At 39.4% G+C, this 20,758-nt stretch overlaps 1 protein-coding gene across 1 annotated transcript; it reads right to left on the reverse strand.

Moving 5' to 3' along the window:
- Nucleotides 1–6,112: 6,112 nt before the first annotated feature.
- On the reverse strand, nucleotides 6,113–11,662 carry LOC148037566 (uncharacterized). Its single transcript, XM_087677120.1, has 2 exons — nucleotides 11,102–11,662; nucleotides 6,113–6,346 (listed from the first exon to the last, which is right to left on the reverse strand). The coding sequence occupies exons 1-2, from the start codon at nucleotides 11,660–11,662 to the stop codon at nucleotides 6,113–6,115; spliced, it is 795 nt and encodes a 264-aa protein (XP_087533246.1).
- Between the last annotated feature and the right edge of the window lie 9,096 nt (nucleotides 11,663–20,758).

The raw sequence follows: 20,758 nt of genomic DNA on the forward strand, positions 1-20,758 counted from the left end.
GGAGTGTGCAAACTTGTGGTCCTCTTCTTCTCTTGTGTCTATCTTGTTGAGAGAGAGAGAGAGAGAGAGAGTGTGTGTGTGTGTGTGTGTGTGTGTGTGTGTGTGAGGGACCATTGGCTTGGAGAAGCTTTGTCTTCTCTTCTTTGCTTCTTCTTCTCTTCTCTTATCTTCGTGTGACAAACATGGTAGGTGGAGCATGGAGATGGAGCTTGCTTGAGTGCATTCCTTGGATTGTGGACCTATTGGCAAATTCATGTGGCTAGACTATCATGAATGGATCGGCCAATAAGCTCACTAATATTTGGAGAGTGGGCGTTGGGTATGTAAGAGGTAGCCATAGCTTGGTTTCTTGAAATGCTTGAATCAATAAGTAGTCCGTAGGCCTGATGATGTTGTTCGTGAGAATGCCAACATGAGCATATTCTCTTTTCTAGTTGGCCATCACAAGCATGAATTGATGGTAAGTTAACCTCAACACAATCAAATCCACAAATAGTCATACAATAAATAGAAAGCATAACTTTAATTACTAAATGAATATGTCGTGCATGAATTGATTTTTGCTTTAATTTCAATTTTCATTTCTAAGAAGAAAAAACCTACTATCTAAAGTCAGTTTTGAATCTCTTGGATTCTAATTGAGTTAATTATTAGCCAATGTGAATTTTAGAAGTAAAATAATATTTTTAACGTACTTTTCTAACACTCTTCCATGAGACCCACATGATTTCAAGAGAGAATCAAGGAATCTAAAGTGGAACTTAAATACATTTATTTATTTGAAATTTACATAAACATGGTTATCCTCGTTTGGGAAAATTTTGTTGCATGGATTACCGCAACATTGGGTTGATGTATGACCATTGCTATTGTGGATTATTAGACTTCCATAATTTCCTCGGGTTGTGCATGACCTCTCCATATAACTTTAGGGCTATATGAACTATAGAGTTGCCTTTTGTACTTATGTAAGAAAATGACCCCCAAACTTTGATTTGCTATTACATGGGGTAAAGCAACGCTAAACAATGTGCTTGAATTTTTGAAGCTCATTTCAAAGTCATCTAATATCCTCTAAGGTTCCTTGGAGAAACAAGGGTTAGAGTAAGTGAGTTGAGGAAAGTTTATGTGTAAACAAACTTTAGAATAGAAGCAACATTACATGCTAGTGGTAGGAGAAGAAATGTAGCTAGTATATACATGCAAATGTTTTTTTGATATCATAGGATGTTGATCTTGGCATCATTCAATCCATCACAAATAAATCATGCCACTAAACTCTTCTCCATCTTTTGATTGCACACCTCTAGGGGGTTTAACTTGATATGAATTGTGGATAGACATGTGATTCTTGCACAAAGAGGGAAGTTTAAATAAATGTTTTTGAGAGAGGAGAGGAGAAGAGCATGACATTTTTTTTCTACTTGTTAAATTAAAAAGAAAATCTATTTTGTGTTTAGCTTTATAAGCCATACCCTCTCTCAAAAAATTAATTTATTTTCTTCTCTGTTTTTCACAAAATAAAATTAGGATTTTCCCTTTCCACTCAATTCATCTTATTCATTCCATTATTTTATTATACAAAAAGCATGTTTTTACCTATTTATTATGAGTTTAGTCTAATGTACTCTCGATATTGGATTAAGAAGCTGTAAAATAGTAGAGTTGTTGGGGGTAAAGGTGCTTGTGCCTAACTACCCATGTATTCATTATATTGATAGTGTGCTCCATCCACCATAGTTCTTGCTTTGATCTTGCTTCTGCTTGTGTGCTTCCACTCGAGCTTTTTCTATCAACTAGTATTAGAAGCAACCATTCAAGGAGCTTCTTTATCCTTTGCTTCTGCCCTGAATTTAAAGCTTCAACTCAAGGTTTCATGGTAACCATTGTTTCTTCCTCTCGAGGCATGCATCGAGTCTTTTCTTCTTCCAACTTATTCCAACTTGCTTCATGCTTATTGAGAGCTTTCCAAGGCTTAGTTGAGCCTTGTTGAGTTCTTATTAAGCTAAAGAGCAGTCATTTTATCCATTTTGAGTGGATACTGAGCATGTTGTAAAAGTCGTGTGGACAACTATGGTAGCTTGATAACACTGTTATATTTTGGCCATAACTTTTGTATACAATATCATATTTAGGCATTCTATAGCTAGAAACAAAGAGTGTGCTGAGAGATATGGATTTGACCACTCAAAGAGTTGAATCTATTAGTTTTCTATCCTCTGATGTCATGTACTTGATATTTTGAGCTTACATTGCTCATTTGGCATTCAATTTTGTTCTAGTCGGAGTTATCTGCACTAATTTGGATGTTATATAGAGCTTTGGATTCATGCAGTTTAGGTTGAGCTTACTTTCATTGAGACCATGGGACACTTACTTCTTATACATGCTCTCTTGATATTTGATGCAGTTACCCTATAGTAGGTTGATTTGATCACTTACTTTGGACTTGACACTTATGTATGTTAGTGTGTTGTCAGTGATATTTATATGCTTATGGGTTATGTATTTAAGATTTGCTCAGTGGATTATGTATTTGCCAGCTCTTCTCTCTTTACCTTGAGATCTCCTATGTACATTATATCTATACCTACCACATATATGATTATTGATATCGACTAGGGTAGGAGTGAACTCCACCACACCACGTAACCAACCCTTGTTCCATGAAATTTGATAGTTGGTGATATATGGTCCTTTGTTCCATGTTGGGCAACATGTAGTCAACATATTTGGCATGTTTGGACATGCTATTGAAAGCACCCAAGTTTCTTTAGTCTACTTTGAAGGATAGATCGAGTAACAAGCTTGCTCATAGGTTTTGAGGGCCCCAGAGGATCCTGAAGTGCATTGGAGACTTGGCACATAGACTAGAACTACCCTCTTCTACTAATATTCACAATGTGTTTAATATTATCTTGCTCAATCTATTTTATAATATTTATATGGATATAGTTGATGAGTTGCCTCCTATAGATGAAGAAGATCTTATTTAATACATCCCTGAGGAGATCATAGATCAATGTGAGAAAAATGTTTGCTCTTATTCTCTCATTGAGCATTTGATTAAATGGAGAGATTTTCCAAATAAAGAAGCTTGTTGGAGGCCTAAAGCTTTATTAGATTTGTTTTTTTACCCATGGGATACATTAGTGGTTGAGATGTATCTATCATGGAGTAAGAGTTATGGTGTAGATAGAGTTTAGATAGAAATCTATTTTCGAAAAGAATAGCCTTTATTTTGCATAATTTTTAGAAATGTATCACCTACATAAGATCAAATCACTATTCAATAGCTACATTTTGACATATGGTACACTTCATTTGGATACTTCTATCAGAAGTTATGGCAAATTTCATTCAATAGGGTTTTTTCTTATAACAAGCTATCTATTACTTCTTGAGCTTATTTCTTAAAAATATAAAGGCTCCAATTGCTTTTGAAGATATCGGGATCATGTATACAACAGAGGCTTTCTTTCATGTCTTCATTTTAGTCAATATATCTTCAATTCTTCATTCATTTTCCCTACTTTGTATAGTTGAAATCAGAGTAGTACTCTATTTCATCCATCCTTCTCAACCATTGTGAGTTTGTTTTTGTGGGCAATAACCTTTGGGTAGGGATGGATTATAAGAAGTTGAAAAGATATATTTTGGTGTGAAATTGTCAAAAATACATTGTCACACTAACATAGGTATAAAAGGTGTGAGATGTAACTTTTGAGATATTTTTGTAATAATACAATTATTGTCTCTCACCTCACCTCCTTGTTCATAGCTTCCATGGATTCTCTCTCTTCTTTCCTAACTTTTTAGTCTTTGTCTTTTGTCTTCACTCATTCTTTCTCCTCTACTCTTCTTTCTCTCACCTCTCAAATCTCTCCTTGACACATCCCTAGGGCTTCAAATGATTGATGAGCCTGCTAGAGATTAGTATGGAAGCACCTATGGATCAACAAGAATGAGTCAAAAATAGTATCTATACACTTTGTTACTCAAGGTATTGGTTATCAAAAGGTTGAAAATGATGCCATATAAGTTTTTAAAATATCCATTTTTGCTAAATGATGAAGCCTCAAGAGAGAGACATGGATCTTTCACTATAAACTCCATGAAGCATTAAAGCAAAGAAAAATAACAAGAAACTCTCTTTGAAAAGTAACCACAGTTTAAAATTCCTCTAACTCTTTTGGGCCCACTTTTGCCAAACTATCTCTAAAACTCATCTCAAAAAGAGTGATGACCGATCATTAATTAGACCTTGAAATCGCTAAAGTTTTCCAAAGCTATAGTTAATACCTCTAAACATGGTATTCACTACTTGTAGATGGACCACAAGTCACTACCAAAGTTTGTACCTACTATACCTATGGTATAATGGGTTGTTTGAAAGAATTAGCTATGAAATGGATATAAAAGAGAAATATAAATTGATCAAAAGATTGTATTTTAATATCACTTGAGGAAACCAGAGGAGAAAGGGAGGAGAGAGAAGAGTAGAAAAGACAAAGAAACAGGAGAAAGAAAGACTAGAACAAGAGAGAGAAAGACATGAAGAAGAGAGAAAATGTGAGAGCAACCATGGAAGATGAATAAGAAGGTGAAGATAAAAGAGACTTTGCTTATTCTATAATGATAAACAAAATAATTCGCTTACACCTTTTATACCAAGCAAGTGTAGTCGGTATTTTCTCCTTATTTTTTCCTAAAAATACTAATGTCTTTCCACCTCTTTACATGATTATTGACATCATATTCATGTACTATTCCTCACTACCACCCATTATTTCTCATTGCATTTCTCATAAATGCATGAATTCACTCAAAATTTCTAACACATTAAGTATATCCATATATAAATTGTGTTTCTTCTATTTTTATGATTGCAAAAATTTTTGCGACCAAAGGGAAATGATGCATCAAGCCATGAAGCATAATCAAATAACTCAATGAACTAAAATCTTGTCAATGTGAAGATGCAAGAAAAAACCAATTTTCAATGCAAGTATACCATAAAAATGAAGGTTGTGTTACCAAAAGGTAGAAGAGAGCTAGATCTTAAAATATCCAAGGAGAATTGTGCTAAGACTTTACTTCTATAGGCACGGAGTAACAAGGCTTACCAAGAAGTGCGAACTAGGTTTAAAAACATGGCTCAAATTTCTGGAACATGATTGCTTTGGTAAATTTTAATTAAATTGAGGAAAGAAGGAAAATTTTACAAATAGGAAATAATAAAGGTTTTCATCCCAATTTTTGAGGAGCCTACATTTAGAAAATATTTGAAAAGTGAGGATGGTTCATAATGTGAGGAAAGTGGGCTATACTTTCAAATTTTGTGCACGAACTTTATGGTTAAACATAATTTCAAATTTTCATAAGAAAATATTCACATAATAAACATCTCAATATGTAACTCATTGTCTGAACAATAAAAATGGACAATGTACTCATAAACTAATTTTGATAGGGCCCATTTGTGAGTCCATCTTTTTTCTAATCTACAAATATAAATAGGTGGGCATGTGGGGGGTGAGAGGGGGACACTTGTTTTTGGATAATTTGAGTGGATATTAATGACACACATTCTTCAACAATAAACTTAACATGGTATAAAATTGAAGCAATGATATCTTTTGATCTTGAATGTTTGACCTTCTTACCTAATACAAATGATCATATGCTTGGAAAGGTTTCGAATTGTATAGCTTAACTCTTAGCCACATAATATAGACAAACATATCCACATGTAACATTGCTTCAAGATACAATCATAAGATTAATATTATCTTGACTTAGTATCAAAAGCAAGTGTTTGGTAGTAGATAATATATAATCTACACATAAGTGCCGATGTAAAAGTGAAGGAAATCTAATCTATATTCAACTTTATTGACATGTGTGGGCTTTTGTAATACATGCATTTAAACACCATTTTGAGATTTGATTTTCATATTCAGAGTCCACAATAAATGTATATATTAATAAATTCAAATTCCATATAATTAAAAGAATGTTTAAACTCTATTTCAATGCTTTAAGGAGGAGAGATACGTAAATATGGATATATAAGAAAACTCAAAAATGCAAACAAATCAAGCTACTAATTCTAGCTATAGTCACCCCCAAGGACAGCTATACATCCTTCTGTTGACTTTCCAGTGGGGCAATCCTTTTTCTTGTGACAACAACGAATACAAAAGCGACCATTTGCAGGCTCAATGAGGTTCACAAAAAATGGATAACCTAAACACTCTCCATTCTCAGGGGAATGATTGTGATCATATTGCCCCCCACCATCTGTACTTGATGTGTAAATAGTGCCATTGAGACGTCCAGTCACCTGAGTAAAGATTAGATGAGTAGTAGTGAAAAACATGTTTAAAAATATACTCATGTCTTAAATTTCTACCTTTTTAAAGGCTAGGAGACATATCACTATTGATCACATAAAAATCCTAAAACCTAAAAAATAGAAGTTAAAGAATGATAATTGGAGAATTGATGGCTAGATGTTGAAGTATCACAATTGGAATCATGTAAATATTAGGGATCCTTTATAGCCTAAGGACTATTATAGAGGACTTTTAGTGGACTTGTGACAACTTTTTAATGAATTAATAAAACCTTCTTTTGTATTTGGACTTAATTTGGAAGACAAAAAAATTAAACTTGCACATGTTTGCATAACAAATGCCAAGTAATTTAATTGTTTCACCAACAACTTTCCTAATTTTATTTCTACATTTCAAATCTATTATTCTATATAAGCTCAAATATTAGGCATCCATACTATTCAAACATGGATTTAACCATGTTACTTGGTCTTTGACATGCAATAGCTTTTCAAAATTTGATAATGCCACAGGATCTTAATTCTCAATCTCCCATTATTCAAATTTTGATAATAAAGTAACTTTCATTGACAAAACTTACAAACAAACAAAATTTATGCTATAAAGAAAGAAGTGGAGAACATTATAAGAGAATGGGACAATAGCGACGACAATTTGCGATGTTAAATAGCAGCGCCATTAACAACGTTGCTATATGTATTGTTGTTAGTATCGCAAATGAAAATTTGCAATGCTTTTAGAGACGCTAATAGCGATGCAAATACAACACCGCTCTAAGGAAAACAAGTGTGGAAAACTTGAGTGCAGCATTTGCCGACCAAAACATTTCCAAGAGAGAGCAAAAGAGAGAGTGAGAGAGCTTGCCGTTTTGAGAGGGAGACGAAGAGGGGAAGAGAGAGAGAGAGAGAGGGAGAGGGAAAGCTCATCATCGCCATCACTACTTCCACCACCGTATGCGAAGAAGAGGGAGAAGTGCACAAGGGAGAAAGAAGGGAAGCAGTAAAGAGGAGGGACAAAAGATTTTGTCTTTGGACCTTGGAGGTAGGTGCATTTCTTCTTCTTTCTTTCTTTTCTATTATTTTATTTTATTTTTTTGTTTTACTTTGTAATGGAATGCATTGAAAAAGATAGGGAGAGGGAGGGAGGGAAGAGAGAAAGAGGTAGAGAAAAGGGAGAAAGGAAAAAAAGAGGATGAGGAAGAGAGAAATAAGATATGAAGGGATAGAGGAGGATAAGTGAGAGAAACAATGAGGAAATGAAGGGGGAGAGAAACAAAGAGAGAGGAAACAAAGAAATGAAGAGAGAGAGAGAGAGAGAGAGAGAGAGAGAGAGAGAGAGAGAGAGAGAGAGAGAGAGGGGTAGAAAAGAAGGGTGAGGTAAAGAGAGAAAGAAGAGAGTGAAAAGAAGAGAGATAGAGGGAGAAAGAGAAGGAGGTAGGGAGAAAAAGAGGCCAAAAGAAAGAGAAAAATAGATATAGAGAGAAAAAATAGAGAGCAAGAGAGAAATAGCCCAGGAGTTATCGCGAACATTGTCAGGTCATTCTGTGAGATTTACTTTAGCACACTTTGATGCTTCAATCTCTAGTAGAGTAGGGTCAACGCTTTAGGTTGGCTCCGAATATAGGGAGTGGTTCTCGTAGATGTTGTGGAGATGTAGACATTGTGAGCCCACAGTCGATTCCAAAGAAGGTTGCTACTCCTCGTTCTCGCACTAGTTCTAGAGAGTGTTGGCTTAGGTAGGTATTGCGGATACACTGATGTTGTGTCTTTGTCTCATGATTCTGGTGGACACTTATCACCTCCAACATTGTTCACACATGTAGAGATATCTACTTTTGTGACTTTGGGTTATGCTGTGGGTGTTACTCTAAGAGATACTACCCCTATAGGTACGCTAGATGTACAAGGGTCTCCTGGTTATGCCTAAGAGTGTGGTTGCAGTTGGAAGAGGCCACACCTTAGACATACCCTAGTAGGGTATAGATACCTCACAGATGAGAAAACAAGTACTGTAATCATGAATGATGATGGGAGGAGAGTGATGTCTCACATGAGAGAGTTGTGCCAACAAGTATTTAGGCATAATGTTTTGGACCATTGGAAGAATATACCAGAGGGGAGCAAGGGCTATGTAGTGGCATCTTTGCATGAGGAGTTTCTGACACCTATAGCCACAGAGAGATTTTTCCATTGGGTGATTGATGGAGTGTATGCATGTCACATAAATGATCAGGCATACACAAGGCAATCAAGAGTGGCACCTCAAAGCCTAAGTGGTTAGACATAGAGGATTGGTGGAGACTTTGGGAGGAGACCATAGACTCTCCAAGAAGATGGCGGCACTAGTGAGAGGCAATGAGGGTACCATTGGATGCAAGGGTCATGCATCATCCGAGGAGTGGTGGACATAGGACTTATTTGGAGGACTTTGTAAAATTTCTTTTGGTTATTCTCACTTTCTTATTTGGAATCTCACTTGTACTAACGACCTTATTTCTAAAAATGCTATTGTGTTTTCTTTACAACACTCCATCACAAACCACGATCCTATAGGTATGAAGACTCGATATGTAGAGAGACACAGTCTTACTACACTTATCGTCGATAGATTGTATGTGGTAGAGGTCCAATAAGTCAATCCTCTTTCTTGTATGTAGTCATTAGTTTTTTTGTGATACATTATGTATGGTGGACTAATGTCTAGTTGTTTATTTTGCGGAGTCCGTTCGATCCTCCTTTTCATTAGGACAATCTTTCAGATGGCGAGGAGACGTAGCATGCGCTTGGATTCATAGAGGACATATCATTTTCTTTTTTAGTCCTGTGATCTATGCATGCCTCTTTCATGTGGTATTCCTTAGATATATTTATCATCCTTTATATAAAAACAGATTTTGTGATATTTACAAATAGATTTTCATGTTTGTTTTGGATTCTCCTCTCCATGGTTTCATGTAAAAATATGAGTTGTCATCACTAGTCTTATATCTATTTTATGAGTTATCAATCTTGTGTTTTTAAGCAATTTTTGTACTATCTTGATAACAATTATGTATTCAATATGTAATTGCTTTCCAAAATATTATTCAGCACATAGCCACTATTTTTTTTCTCTGTAATCATCGTTATTTATGTCATTGATTTACTACATGCGTCGTTATCCCAGTTGGTATATGCATCACAAAGCGTCACTATTGGCGCGCTATTTGCGTCACTTTTAGGGATGCACATAGTGGCACTATTAGCGATGGATCTATAGAGATGCCTATACCGATGCTTTTAGTGATGTCGGGGGTAATTTTTGTAATGAATAGTTGTGTCCTAAATGTCGATATGTGGCATGTTCTTATAGTGGAAGATATAACATTGCTACTCCATTACTCATGACATCACATTTAGCATTAGCTTCAATTTGAATCAATTTGAATAGAAAAATATGCATAATTGGTCATGTTTTGCATTCATAATATGTGGCCAAACTAGCCTCTACCTAGTAAATTTGTCCTAAGAAAGCCAACAACTAGGAAAAAATTCACCCATTAACTTTAACTCTAATAATGTTGAAGTTAAATGGCATATCATGGAGGGGCATAGTTGCAATCAAATAGATAATATTTCAAGGTGGGCCCTGCCATAGGCACATTGGTACTTATCCATGCTAGGATATGCTCACATTTGTAGAGAAAAGGGAAAGTTCGTTTGACTTGAGCTTGCCAATATTTTGAGACAACCTTGTTTGAGAAGGAAAATTGAAAGTATAGTCCTAATTGAACTTTGAAGATTTTAATTCCAATATTCATGCTCATTGCTATGAGTTAATATTAGATGGTCCATTGCTCAATGTAAGATGAAAACTTGAGCTATCCTCCTCGACCTAGGTTTATGGCCTTGGGTTTACAGTTAAGTGTTTAGGATTTAAATTTGATGGCTCTAGCCTTGAGGTGAGATAATTGAAGAGATCTAATCAACGAGAGAGACGCGAGCAATTTTGGTATTTAAGTGAGCTATTTAAAATGAGAAAATAAAAGGATAATCATAAGAAGTTTTTGATATTTCCTCAAGGTAAAAATTTGGAGCAAATTTTAGCCCGAATGCTATTTTTTGGAGGCTTTCTTGGTCATCTAGCTAATTTTAAGGCTTAAAAACTCAAAAAATAGCCAATATATGTATCTATATACATACATACATATATATATCTAAAATTCACCCAAAATTATCTTTAAATAGGGTTTTCTCTTAACATTCACTTAATTTTCTAAACTCTTCACTATTGATCACACCAACTATCTGTAAACTAAAAATCAAGGGGATCTCTTGTTTTTTACCCTCCATTTCCTCCTATGGTTAAAGGGATGTTTTTCCCTTGTTTTGCGTATGGTGCTTAATGTCATGAGCTTTTTCTCAGAAGGCATCCCGTACTTAGCCAGGTGTGATTCAGTGCATATGACACCCAATCACACCCAGCTAGACATACAAATCCTACCCTCACAAAAGCTCATGATGTTATTGTCTGCCCTCACAAAAGCTTATGATGTTATTGTAATTCACAACGTGGGAATTTGGCCTAAAGTTTTTATGAGCATGCAAAAAAGCCACCAACCGCACAACCATAAATATGCGATGCATCTCTCGGAGCAGCTCTCGATCGTGTTGTAGTAATTCACAATGCAGGAATTATAGTCGGAATTTGTCTAAAACTTCTTGTGCATATGCAGCAAGAGAGAGACGGTGGGATGGGGCTACCTGGACGTAGTTGGCAGTGGAGTTGTGGACGAAATGGGCGGTGCGAAGGAAGCCGGGGGGGAAGGGCTGGCAGCTGGAGACACCGAAGGCGGAGTAGGGGTTGGTGCAGAAGGCGATGCCGTCCCTCTCGTGGTCCCCAATGATCTGCTGCGGCGCCGGCGGCAGGAAGAACCCAAAGTCCGATTCCGACTCCACCACGACCACCCTCCCCCAGCTCATATTCGGCTCAATATTCTCATCTATTCCCTTCCCATTCTCATTATCCGTACTGCTCATCGACGATAGAACCCTATCATCGCGACCGACGACACCAGCATGATCGTTATCGTCTACATGGATTATATAAGAAGCTGCAGCTGAATTAGCAGGCGCAACTGGAGCTGCAGTCGAGTGCATCAATGTCCTCCGGCTATATACCTGATCTGCTTTAATCTGATCCATGTGATCCTTATCATTATAAGCGCTGCAGCATGGCGTTGATCCGCCCACCACCACCAGCAATCCCAGTATCAGCCGCGTGATGATCAAAACCTTACCATCAATATAGCACCGATCGGCCATATCCTCTCTCTCTCTCTCTCTCTCCTTCCTAATTCCCTCCGTTTGTACACCCACGCAGGCATCAAAGCCAGCCGGCACTTTATCCCCGCCTGCATATAAATCCCATAGCTCGTGATTACAGCTTTTCTTTCTTTGGCTGTGTCTCTAGTATTCTCCATTTTTTGGCTGGCCACAAATTTTCGCCGTGTATAATACCATCGCCGGATCTAGATTATTAGGCCCAATGGTTTATGGTTTTAGAAGAAACATCATTCACTCCACCAAGAACAACCTTTCCAAAACAAAAAGTTATAAGTCCTAGAATAGGCCAATCCTTCCACACTCTACTGTTCACCCTTGTTTCTATCATCACATAGAAGAGTATATGATTTAGGGATGTCATAGTTCGGAGAGTCAATAGTACAAACACAACCTCATGTAGCTAGAACATGTTGTTGTGCTACTATGTGGACATAGTGTGAAAAACCTTGGAGTATAATATCATCTAGCTTTCTTATTAATCTAGAGAATCAATGTCATATTAACGATTAGTGTTCGTGTCCATAGTATAATGGTTCAAGAATATGGAAATTTTGAACCACTTCAGTCTATTTTTGATATTTTGATCATTATTTCTTGTAAATATCCTCAAAAGGTGCAGTAAACTTCTAGAATAGGCTCACATATAGAAAACAAGTGGCTTTTTAGCCACTTTTGAGATATCTCATTTAAAAAAGGGAGCTCCCGAATTCGTGTGTGGTACATGATCGTAGTTTTTAGGTAATAAACAACACTCCAGATACGAGAGGAGAGGAGAAGGAGCAATCCAGGAGAATTCTAACTAGGTGTCTTGGTGATTTATCCCACTTTCGGAGCCAGCAAAACCATCAAATTTGCCATTTGAGCAAGAGAGTACTACTAGGGGAGACCCCCTCTTCTAGCGAAGACGGCGAGTTCGACTCTGAGTCAGAAGTGAGCTCAGATAGCGACCCAAAAATACCTAGGCCATACAGCCGGGGACTTACCTGCCCACCTAAGGCACAAACGATTGAAGCAAGAAAGGGCGAACCTACCCAGGGACACCCGAACAGACGAGCAACGAAAACCACGAGACCTTCCCAATGAGTCCTAAGCACGCTCATGCTGTCAAGGAAGAAATTGATAAGCTGATGAAAGCAGGATTCATTTACGAAATTGAGCAATGAAAACCATGGGACCTTCCCAACGAAAACCACGAGGAGGCGAGTCTGGTCGCCCTCTTGCGAGAGTATGTGGATGTGTTCGCGTGGTCCTTGGAAGAGCTTAAAGGGGTAGATCCGAGTGTGGTGGCTTATAACATACCCATGACACCAGACGCAGCGCTGGTGAAGCAGTGACCATACCCAATGAATCCTAAGCACGCTCATGATGTCAAGGAAGAAATTAATAAGCTGATGAGGATTCATTTACAAAATTGAGCACACGGACTGGGTATCACCCATAGTCATTGTGATGAAGAAAAATGAAAAAATTAGAGTGTGCGTCAATTATAAAAAGGTAAACGCTGCTACCAAAAGGGATAATTATCCATTGCCATACACCAAGCACATGCTTGAAAGAGTGGCAGGCAAGGAGGCCTACAGTTTTCTGGACGACTTCTCAGGATACAACCAGGTGCAAGTGCATCTTGCCGACAGGCACAAGACTACCTTTGCCACTGATTGGGGCATCTTAACATACATAGTCATGCCTTTCGGGTTGACTAATGCCCTTGCCACCTTCCAACATCTCATGTGCACCATATTTAAAGACATGCTTCACAAGGAGTTAGAAGTCTTTGTCGATGACCTCTTCGTTCACTTGACCTGGATGGAACACTTGAACAAACTCCAAGCAGTCTTTGACCGGTGTCGCCTATATTGTCTCTCCCTGAACCCCTTGAAATGCCAGTTTTGGGTGAAACATGGATGCATCCTCGGCCATGTGGTGTCAAAGACCGGCATTGCCACTAACTTCTCGAAGGTCAAGGCCATTGTCGACCTTCCACCCCCAACCAACTACAAGGGAGTTCAATGCTTCTTAGGCCATACAGGATACTATCGACGATTTGTGTTGAATTACGCATTGATAGCAAGACCTTTATACAAACTGCTAATTGTCTTCGAATGGACTGAAGCCTGCCAACGCGCATATGAAGAGCTGAAGAAGGCTCTAACCACAGCACCAATTCTACGAGCCCCGGATTGGACCATAACCTTCCACGTGAATATCGATGCTTCTAAAATCACTGTGGGGACAGTGTTGTACCAACCTGGCACGCACAACCTAGATTATCCAGTGAGCTTTGCTAGCCGACAGCAGAGCTAACGGAGACGGAAATGAATTACTCGACGACCAAAAGAGAGGGTTTGGCCATGGTGTTTGCTGTAAAGAAGTTTCGGCATTATCTATTGGCTATGCCCTTTACCTTCTTTGTAGACTTAATGCTTGCTATACTAGTGGACAAACCTTGTGCTACAGGACGCATAGCTTGGTGGCTCCTTCTGCTTTTGGAGTTTGACTTCTCTGTGGTTGTACGGAAGGGGAAACAACACTACATGGTTGATCATATGTCACGCATCCCCACAGGGGAATCCGCTAGAGAAGGCATTGCCGATGAATTGCTAGACGCCCACCTCTTTAACCTCACCAATGGGAGGGATTTATTCAAGGTTGATTTAACACCATACTGGGCAGATGACATAGTCCAACTGCTTGAGCATAGACTACTTGAACGACCAATAGAGAAGGCAAGACTAAGGCAACTTATTCTCAAAATCCAACCCTACCAGTTGATAGCATGCCAACTATATCACTTAGGGCAAGATGGATTGATGCGCAGATGTGTGTGCGAACATGAGATGCACAATGTGCTCTCGGAGGCACACAGTGGGATTATTGGTGGACACTTTTGCGGAGACACAACGGCCCGCAAGGTGTTGCAATCTCAACTATGGTGGCCAACGTTGTTTCGTGATGCCGCATGATTTGTTAAGCATTGTCAACGGACAAATGTCCCGATTCTCAAGGATCAGATGGAGTTGATCCCAGTCATTGCATGACAACCCTTCGAAAAATGGGGGATCGACTTCATGGGACCCATCAGCCCTACTACACACAGTATTCTCAGGCCAAATACATCATTGTGGCCACAGACTACCTAACAAAGTGGGCAGAGGTGAGAGCAACCCGAAAGAACGATGCTCGAATGACTGCCAAGTTCTTATGGAAGCAGGTGATCTCACGATTCGAATGCCCCATTGAACTAGTCAGTGACCAAGGGACACACTTCATCAATGAAGTGATAACTTATCTCCTATCCATCTTCCTAATTATCCATTGAAAATCCTCTCCATACTACCCTCAAGCAAACGGCCAGGCAGAATCCACAAATAAGATTCTTGTCAATGTCCTAACCAAGGTAATCTCGGCCTCACGTAGCGACTGGGATAACAAGCTGATGGTGGCCTTGTGGGCTTATCACACAGCTTATAAAAGGGCTGTCGGATAGACCCCCTTTAGGCTGACCTACGGAACCGAAGCAATTCTCCCCGTAGAATTCTTCATGCCTAGCCTACGAATTGCGCTTCAAGAGCGATGGGAAGGAAAGGAAGCATGGACCAATGCCTAGTACAACTCGAACGCCTCTCGAAGACCCGTCTTCTAGCCACTTATGCACTCATATGCGAGAAGGCACGACGTAGGAGTTGGTTTGACAAGTATGTCAAGCAATCCTAGGGGGTCCACTAGGGTTTACCGTATGGTACCACGTGAGTGTAAGGGAGGGGGGTTATTTAAGGGAAGGAAGGTACATTTTATAAGGTAAGGTCCCATAAATAGGGGGTAGATAAGGGGTATTTTCATATATTTCTTACATGCAGGTGACGTCTCCTTATTACTACTAGAGTGAATCCCCTGTGAAGACAGTGTGGGAACTCCAACAGTCATAATGTGTGACCAACCTTTTCAAGCAATGCGACTTCGAACAAGGCGACCTAGTGCTCCTATACTTAGTCAAGGGGCACAAGCAAAAAATGAAGTTTCGGGGTCTTGGACCTTTCAGGGTCCGTATAATCAGCCGAACGGGCAACGTCGAGCTCAAAACTCTAGACGGCGAAGGAATAGGCTTCTTCAATGGTAGCCATGTCAAGAAATATTATCCCCCCGCGCATCCTTTGCATAAACCACCAATGTTGGAACCATCGGTCAATGTTCAAGTAGCCACCATCACCGAAATTGATGACGCGGATGAGGAAATTGTGGAACCTGCATACCTGCACATCACGGTCACTACCAAGCGGACATACATCTCTTCAATGCCTTAATTGACGAGGGAGCAGACTTCAATGTTCTAACTCACGATCATTAGACCCAACTTGGCAAACCACCACTACAATCCACTAACACCAGGTTAAATCCATATGGGGGCTGCTCCTATGCACTCCTCGGTAAGTGCAGAGCCGCCATTTCTATCGAGACTGAAACTGTACCAATGATCTTCTACGTGCTGCCAAACACCAAGGACGCAAGCACGGAGACGCTGCTAGGGTGAACCTTCAAGAAGAAAACTCATTGCCACGTCGATTATGAGTCGCAACGCGTTCACCTCGCCATACGCAACATCTGCATTGATACACCTTTCAGCAAGGGTGGCGCGATGGAACAATCCGCACGACCACCGATAGAACTGTTAGTATCCAGATCTAAGGAGAAGGGTAGTGCCCGGCCGCCCCCACCACCTCTCAAGAACCACTACTTGTGGTGACAAAAGCTAAGGCTCAACAGTCTAGTTTCCAATGGAGGCCTAAACAGCCACAACCGCCGCCTACTAGGAGTCGTCACACATGAACTCATAAGACCTATAGCTCTAAACCTAGGACACCAAGGCGCAATTATAGAAATCAAAGCATGATTCGACGAAGGTGGGTCTCCAAAGCCCTCTTGCACGCGCAAGGCTACTATGAGGGAAATATATGGTTATATATCCCTAAAGCCCACCTGGCTGAGACTGCCACTCCTACGCTACCCCCGGGCTTGATCACCCCCAGCCCCATCAAACCTCAAAACCATGCGCCATAGTGCTCCCTAGGCCCACATCCATCAAGCCCATCTACACATATGCCCGAGAGACTCGAACAAGCCTACCGGCCCAAGCTACAAACACCATCGCATGACACATCACCCACTAGAGTCCATCCGACAACAATGATCTACTCTAAAGGCAGCAGTCCATCAGAAGTAGCTGCTATTCCCCCAACCCTAAGCCAGGAAGCCCAACCGCTACCTAAGGCACACCCGCAACCACAACTATCCACGGTCAAAGGCTCTAGTGCCATCAAACCCCAACCACCATTACGTCTTAAACCCTCCTACGAGCAGAAGTCATTTTTGACACTGGCCTCAGATCTAGCCAAAGATACAAGGGATGACGTGTTTGATTGCATTAGACGGCTCGATGCCACCTTCAGAGAGCTGGCTCATTATTTTAATTCAACCAATTAGTCAATGACTACCTCCCATGTAGTCTCTCCCACATGGATGCGACATGGATGCGATATCTATTTGTAGTGAATGCACAAAGTATACTCTCAATGATGAAGGACACCCATAGCATACTCCATGATCGAAGATGCACCTCCTAGATTCTCAAATCCTCTACAAACTTTGTCATGCTAAAAGGGAGCATGGTAAGGCATGAGAGAGCTTGAGAAGAGATGGAGGCTTCACCCTCTAGTTCCCCACCCTCACTCCCACGCTCTTGCTCTCAAACTCCTCTCTCTCTCTCTCTCTCTCTCTCTCTCTCTCTCTCTCTCTCTCTCTCTCTCTCTCTCTCTCTCTCTCTCTCTCTCTCTCTCTCTATCTATATATATATATATATATATGAAAAATCAAGAGGGCAAGAGCCAAAATGTTGGCACACACAAGATTAGACTTTTCATCAACCTTGTTATTAAAAAAAGTAGGGTTAGGGTTTTTCCAATATCTTTGGGCATCTTTCCCATCTTTTGAACCAAAGACTGGCCTTTTCCCCCTTTGCATGCACTTAAATCCATATTTCTATACTAAGTGCTACCAATTTTAACTACAATTTACACGAGAGGGAATCAGACTCTCTTTCAAAATCATTTTTCTCAAAGCATAATAATTTCTTAAAAAATTGTGGCTTCCATGTTCTCTTTTTCCATCTCTTTGTGTCTTGAAACTAGTTAACATTTGCTCCCCTCCTAGTGAAGTACTAGTCCCATGGCACTTATGTTGAAGAAGCATGATGTCATGGTGTGGGAAGTGCTTGGTTAGTTGAGGAAGAGATGAATGAGGTTTTTGTGATAGTACAAGGGAAATATATTATGTGTAGTGAAGAGGAAAATGGTGGTTGTTAGAGGTGGAGGAAGTAGGAAGTATGGACCACTAATATCAATGGTTCTTCATGCACTCCCTATACCTTTCATGGTGCTCTCCTTGAGGGTGCGACTACTTATTTTGGTGATGTGAGGTGCTCATGTAGTGCAAATGGGAAATGGGTAAAGTTCCAAGAAAACTTGGAATGTTGTCCCATACTTGAGAACATAGTTTGTGAGAGGTTAATATGTTCTATTATCCCTAGGGTGATAGGTCTAGTAATAAGTAAGCTTGGGATGCATTGCCATTGATGGGCCCTGAGGTTGTGATGTGGGGGAGTAGATTAGGGTGACCCCTATATGTTGCAAGTGTGATAATGTGCATCTCTCTTTTTTCTTTTGTTTTTAAATAATGTTGATAGGCATTTCCACTCCTCAGGGGGACTGGCGTGAGGCATCTTTTACTGAGCATACACTCTTTTAGTGAGATGAATAGTTGCATGTATGACTCCAAGTGTATTATATGCATGTGCAGAGAAAATCCAATGTCTACCATATCTGTCAAGAGCTCATATAATAGGTAGATAGTAGTATAGCTAAGAGGTAGAGCTATATCATAGCCACTCAATCGATTCTAGCATTTACATCAAAGAAGAGTAGAAGTAGCCTTTCCTCATAGGGTGTGATGGTCTATCACAATAAGATGATGAGGAGGCAAAGATAATTACATGTCATGTGATGAAGGAAGGGCCCAAATAGTTTCTTCACAAAGTTATGGAAGAGAGAATGATGTTGAAGGGTTGGAATAGGTAGATCCTTTTCTTCTTAAGGATTCTTATACTTTGAATCTTTGGGAAGTTGTACCTCCCATGTTCCTTTTTGTCATACTCACTGCTATGTCAGTGTGGGGATAAGGACATAGAGGTGTATTTTCTCATTCGAGATCATTGTAGTAGATAAATGCATTTCATGCTACTTTGTCTTGATTTGGGAGTGGATACTTCCATTTTGGTTGTCCTAGCTAGCCTTCTTGAGGATTCATAGTGAGATATCTACTTGCACCCCCTTGATCTAATAGGATGCTTTGAAGCTATCATTGTCCACTTTGTGGGCCCACTTCTCTGTTATGATTTTGTCCACTTGGATAAGTACCCTAGTTGTTTGCAAGGTTAAGGGCTCCTTAAACTTATCAGCCTCATTTGATCTTAAAAGATAAAATTACTATCTTGCTTGACTCTTCTTGTGTGTGTCCTTTGAAATTTCTCATATAGCTTCTCTTCTACATTGCCCTTGTATTCATTCTCCATGAGCTCAAGTGCAATGGGTGATTTGGCACCTTTTGGCATTGTGTCTTAAGGTCTTCTACCATATCCTTGTAAGTCTATTTTTTCTCAACAATCTACTCTACAATGGGTCCTCATGTGAAGTCATCAAAAGGTGGTAGATCATGAAGATCTTGGTGGTGTCATGATAGTAGGTGATTCCAAAGCAATAGGGGACCTATGAGGGGAAGACTCGTCTTCTAAAGACCCCAATGCTTCTAACTCATGATCCTTGTACCCTTTCTTCTATAGGTGTTGTATGGTCTTGCTTGGTTGGCTAATCTAATCATTAAACTGCTTCCCTAATTTGTTTCATGCTATCTGGGATGCTACATACAGTTCCAAGTTGTGCCTTGAGCTCATTAGGGTCTTTTGTCTTAGGTCTATAAGCTCTAAAGGATTTTTCTCTATAGATGTCCTACTACTTAGTAAGATTGAATCTTGTACTAGGATTTTCCATACGACGCAATGCCTAGATCATTGGATAGATTCAAGAGCATCTCCCTGCGTAATTGTTGTGTTTTGCCTTCAACACAGCTCACTGCTTGGGCCAACCGGTTAGTTATTATTTTTTGTAGGGTATCATATGTGATCTCTTATTTTTCTCTCTCCTATAGGTGTTGCTCGTGTTCTTTCTCCTTGTGCTACACTTCAGCCCTCTCTTGAGAAAGCTCATGATGGTTTTTTGTCAAATGGTGGTTCAGCTCAACTATTTGCTTACTCAATGTATCATTGTCCATTCTACATTTCTTTCATGTCTATTCTTGTTTCTTAAACTTTAGTGATGTTTTCTTGTAGAAGCCTCCTTCTCTTTAGTTGGTTTTGTAGCTCTTGTATCAATGCTACATCTTTTCTGCTATTCTCATGTATTTCATCCCATATGGATTTCTCATTTTCCTATAGTTTCTTTATGAAGTTCTTCCCTCAATGAACTCTCTCATTTTTCTATAATGCCCTTTGGAATTCTTCCTATAGAGAGTTCTTCTTATTTTGGAGTGTCTTCATAAATTCTTCTCTTAGCATTGTTTCCTTCTTGTCGAGTAGCCTTTCCTTGAAGTGCAATTTTCATATTTTCCCACTTCATCTTGAACTCTGAAGCTTGCTTCTCTACTTGAATGATGTTCTTAAACACCTCTTTTGTCTCTTCTAGCTTCTTCTGCAACTCTTGCTTCTATTTAAGCACCTTGACTTTGCCTCTTTTAAGCCCCTCATACATATTCTCCAAGCCTATAGTCCATCCACTTTTCCTTGCTACTATGGATGGTTATGAGTGCTTTTGGTGGGACTCAACTTATTGCCACTCTTCTTTTTTCATATCAATGTCGTCTCTTGTGAAGATTGACACTTTGCAAGCTCAAAAACCTAAGCCTGCAATTGCTCTAATTGCCTCATTTGGGTCTACATTTGTTGGATCTATTTCTATATGTCAAATAGGAGAA

The sequence above is a fragment of the Lygodium microphyllum genome, chromosome 4 (assembly GCF_053477565.2).
Source record: "Lygodium microphyllum isolate KBCC chromosome 4, Lygodium_microphyllum_v1.1.10, whole genome shotgun sequence".
Lineage (NCBI taxonomy): Eukaryota > Viridiplantae > Streptophyta > Polypodiopsida > Schizaeales > Lygodiaceae > Lygodium > Lygodium microphyllum.

Excerpts from the sequence above, each read along its gene's own strand:
- LOC148037566 (XM_087677120.1), bottom strand. The coding sequence starts at position 11,662 with ATGGCCGATCGGTGCTATATTGATGGTAAGGTTTTGATCATCACGCGG. Across the intron at positions 6,347-11,101 it reads CCACTGCCAACTACGTCCAG|GTGACTGGACGTCTCAATGG; the intron begins GTAGCCCCATCC and ends ATCTTTACTCAG.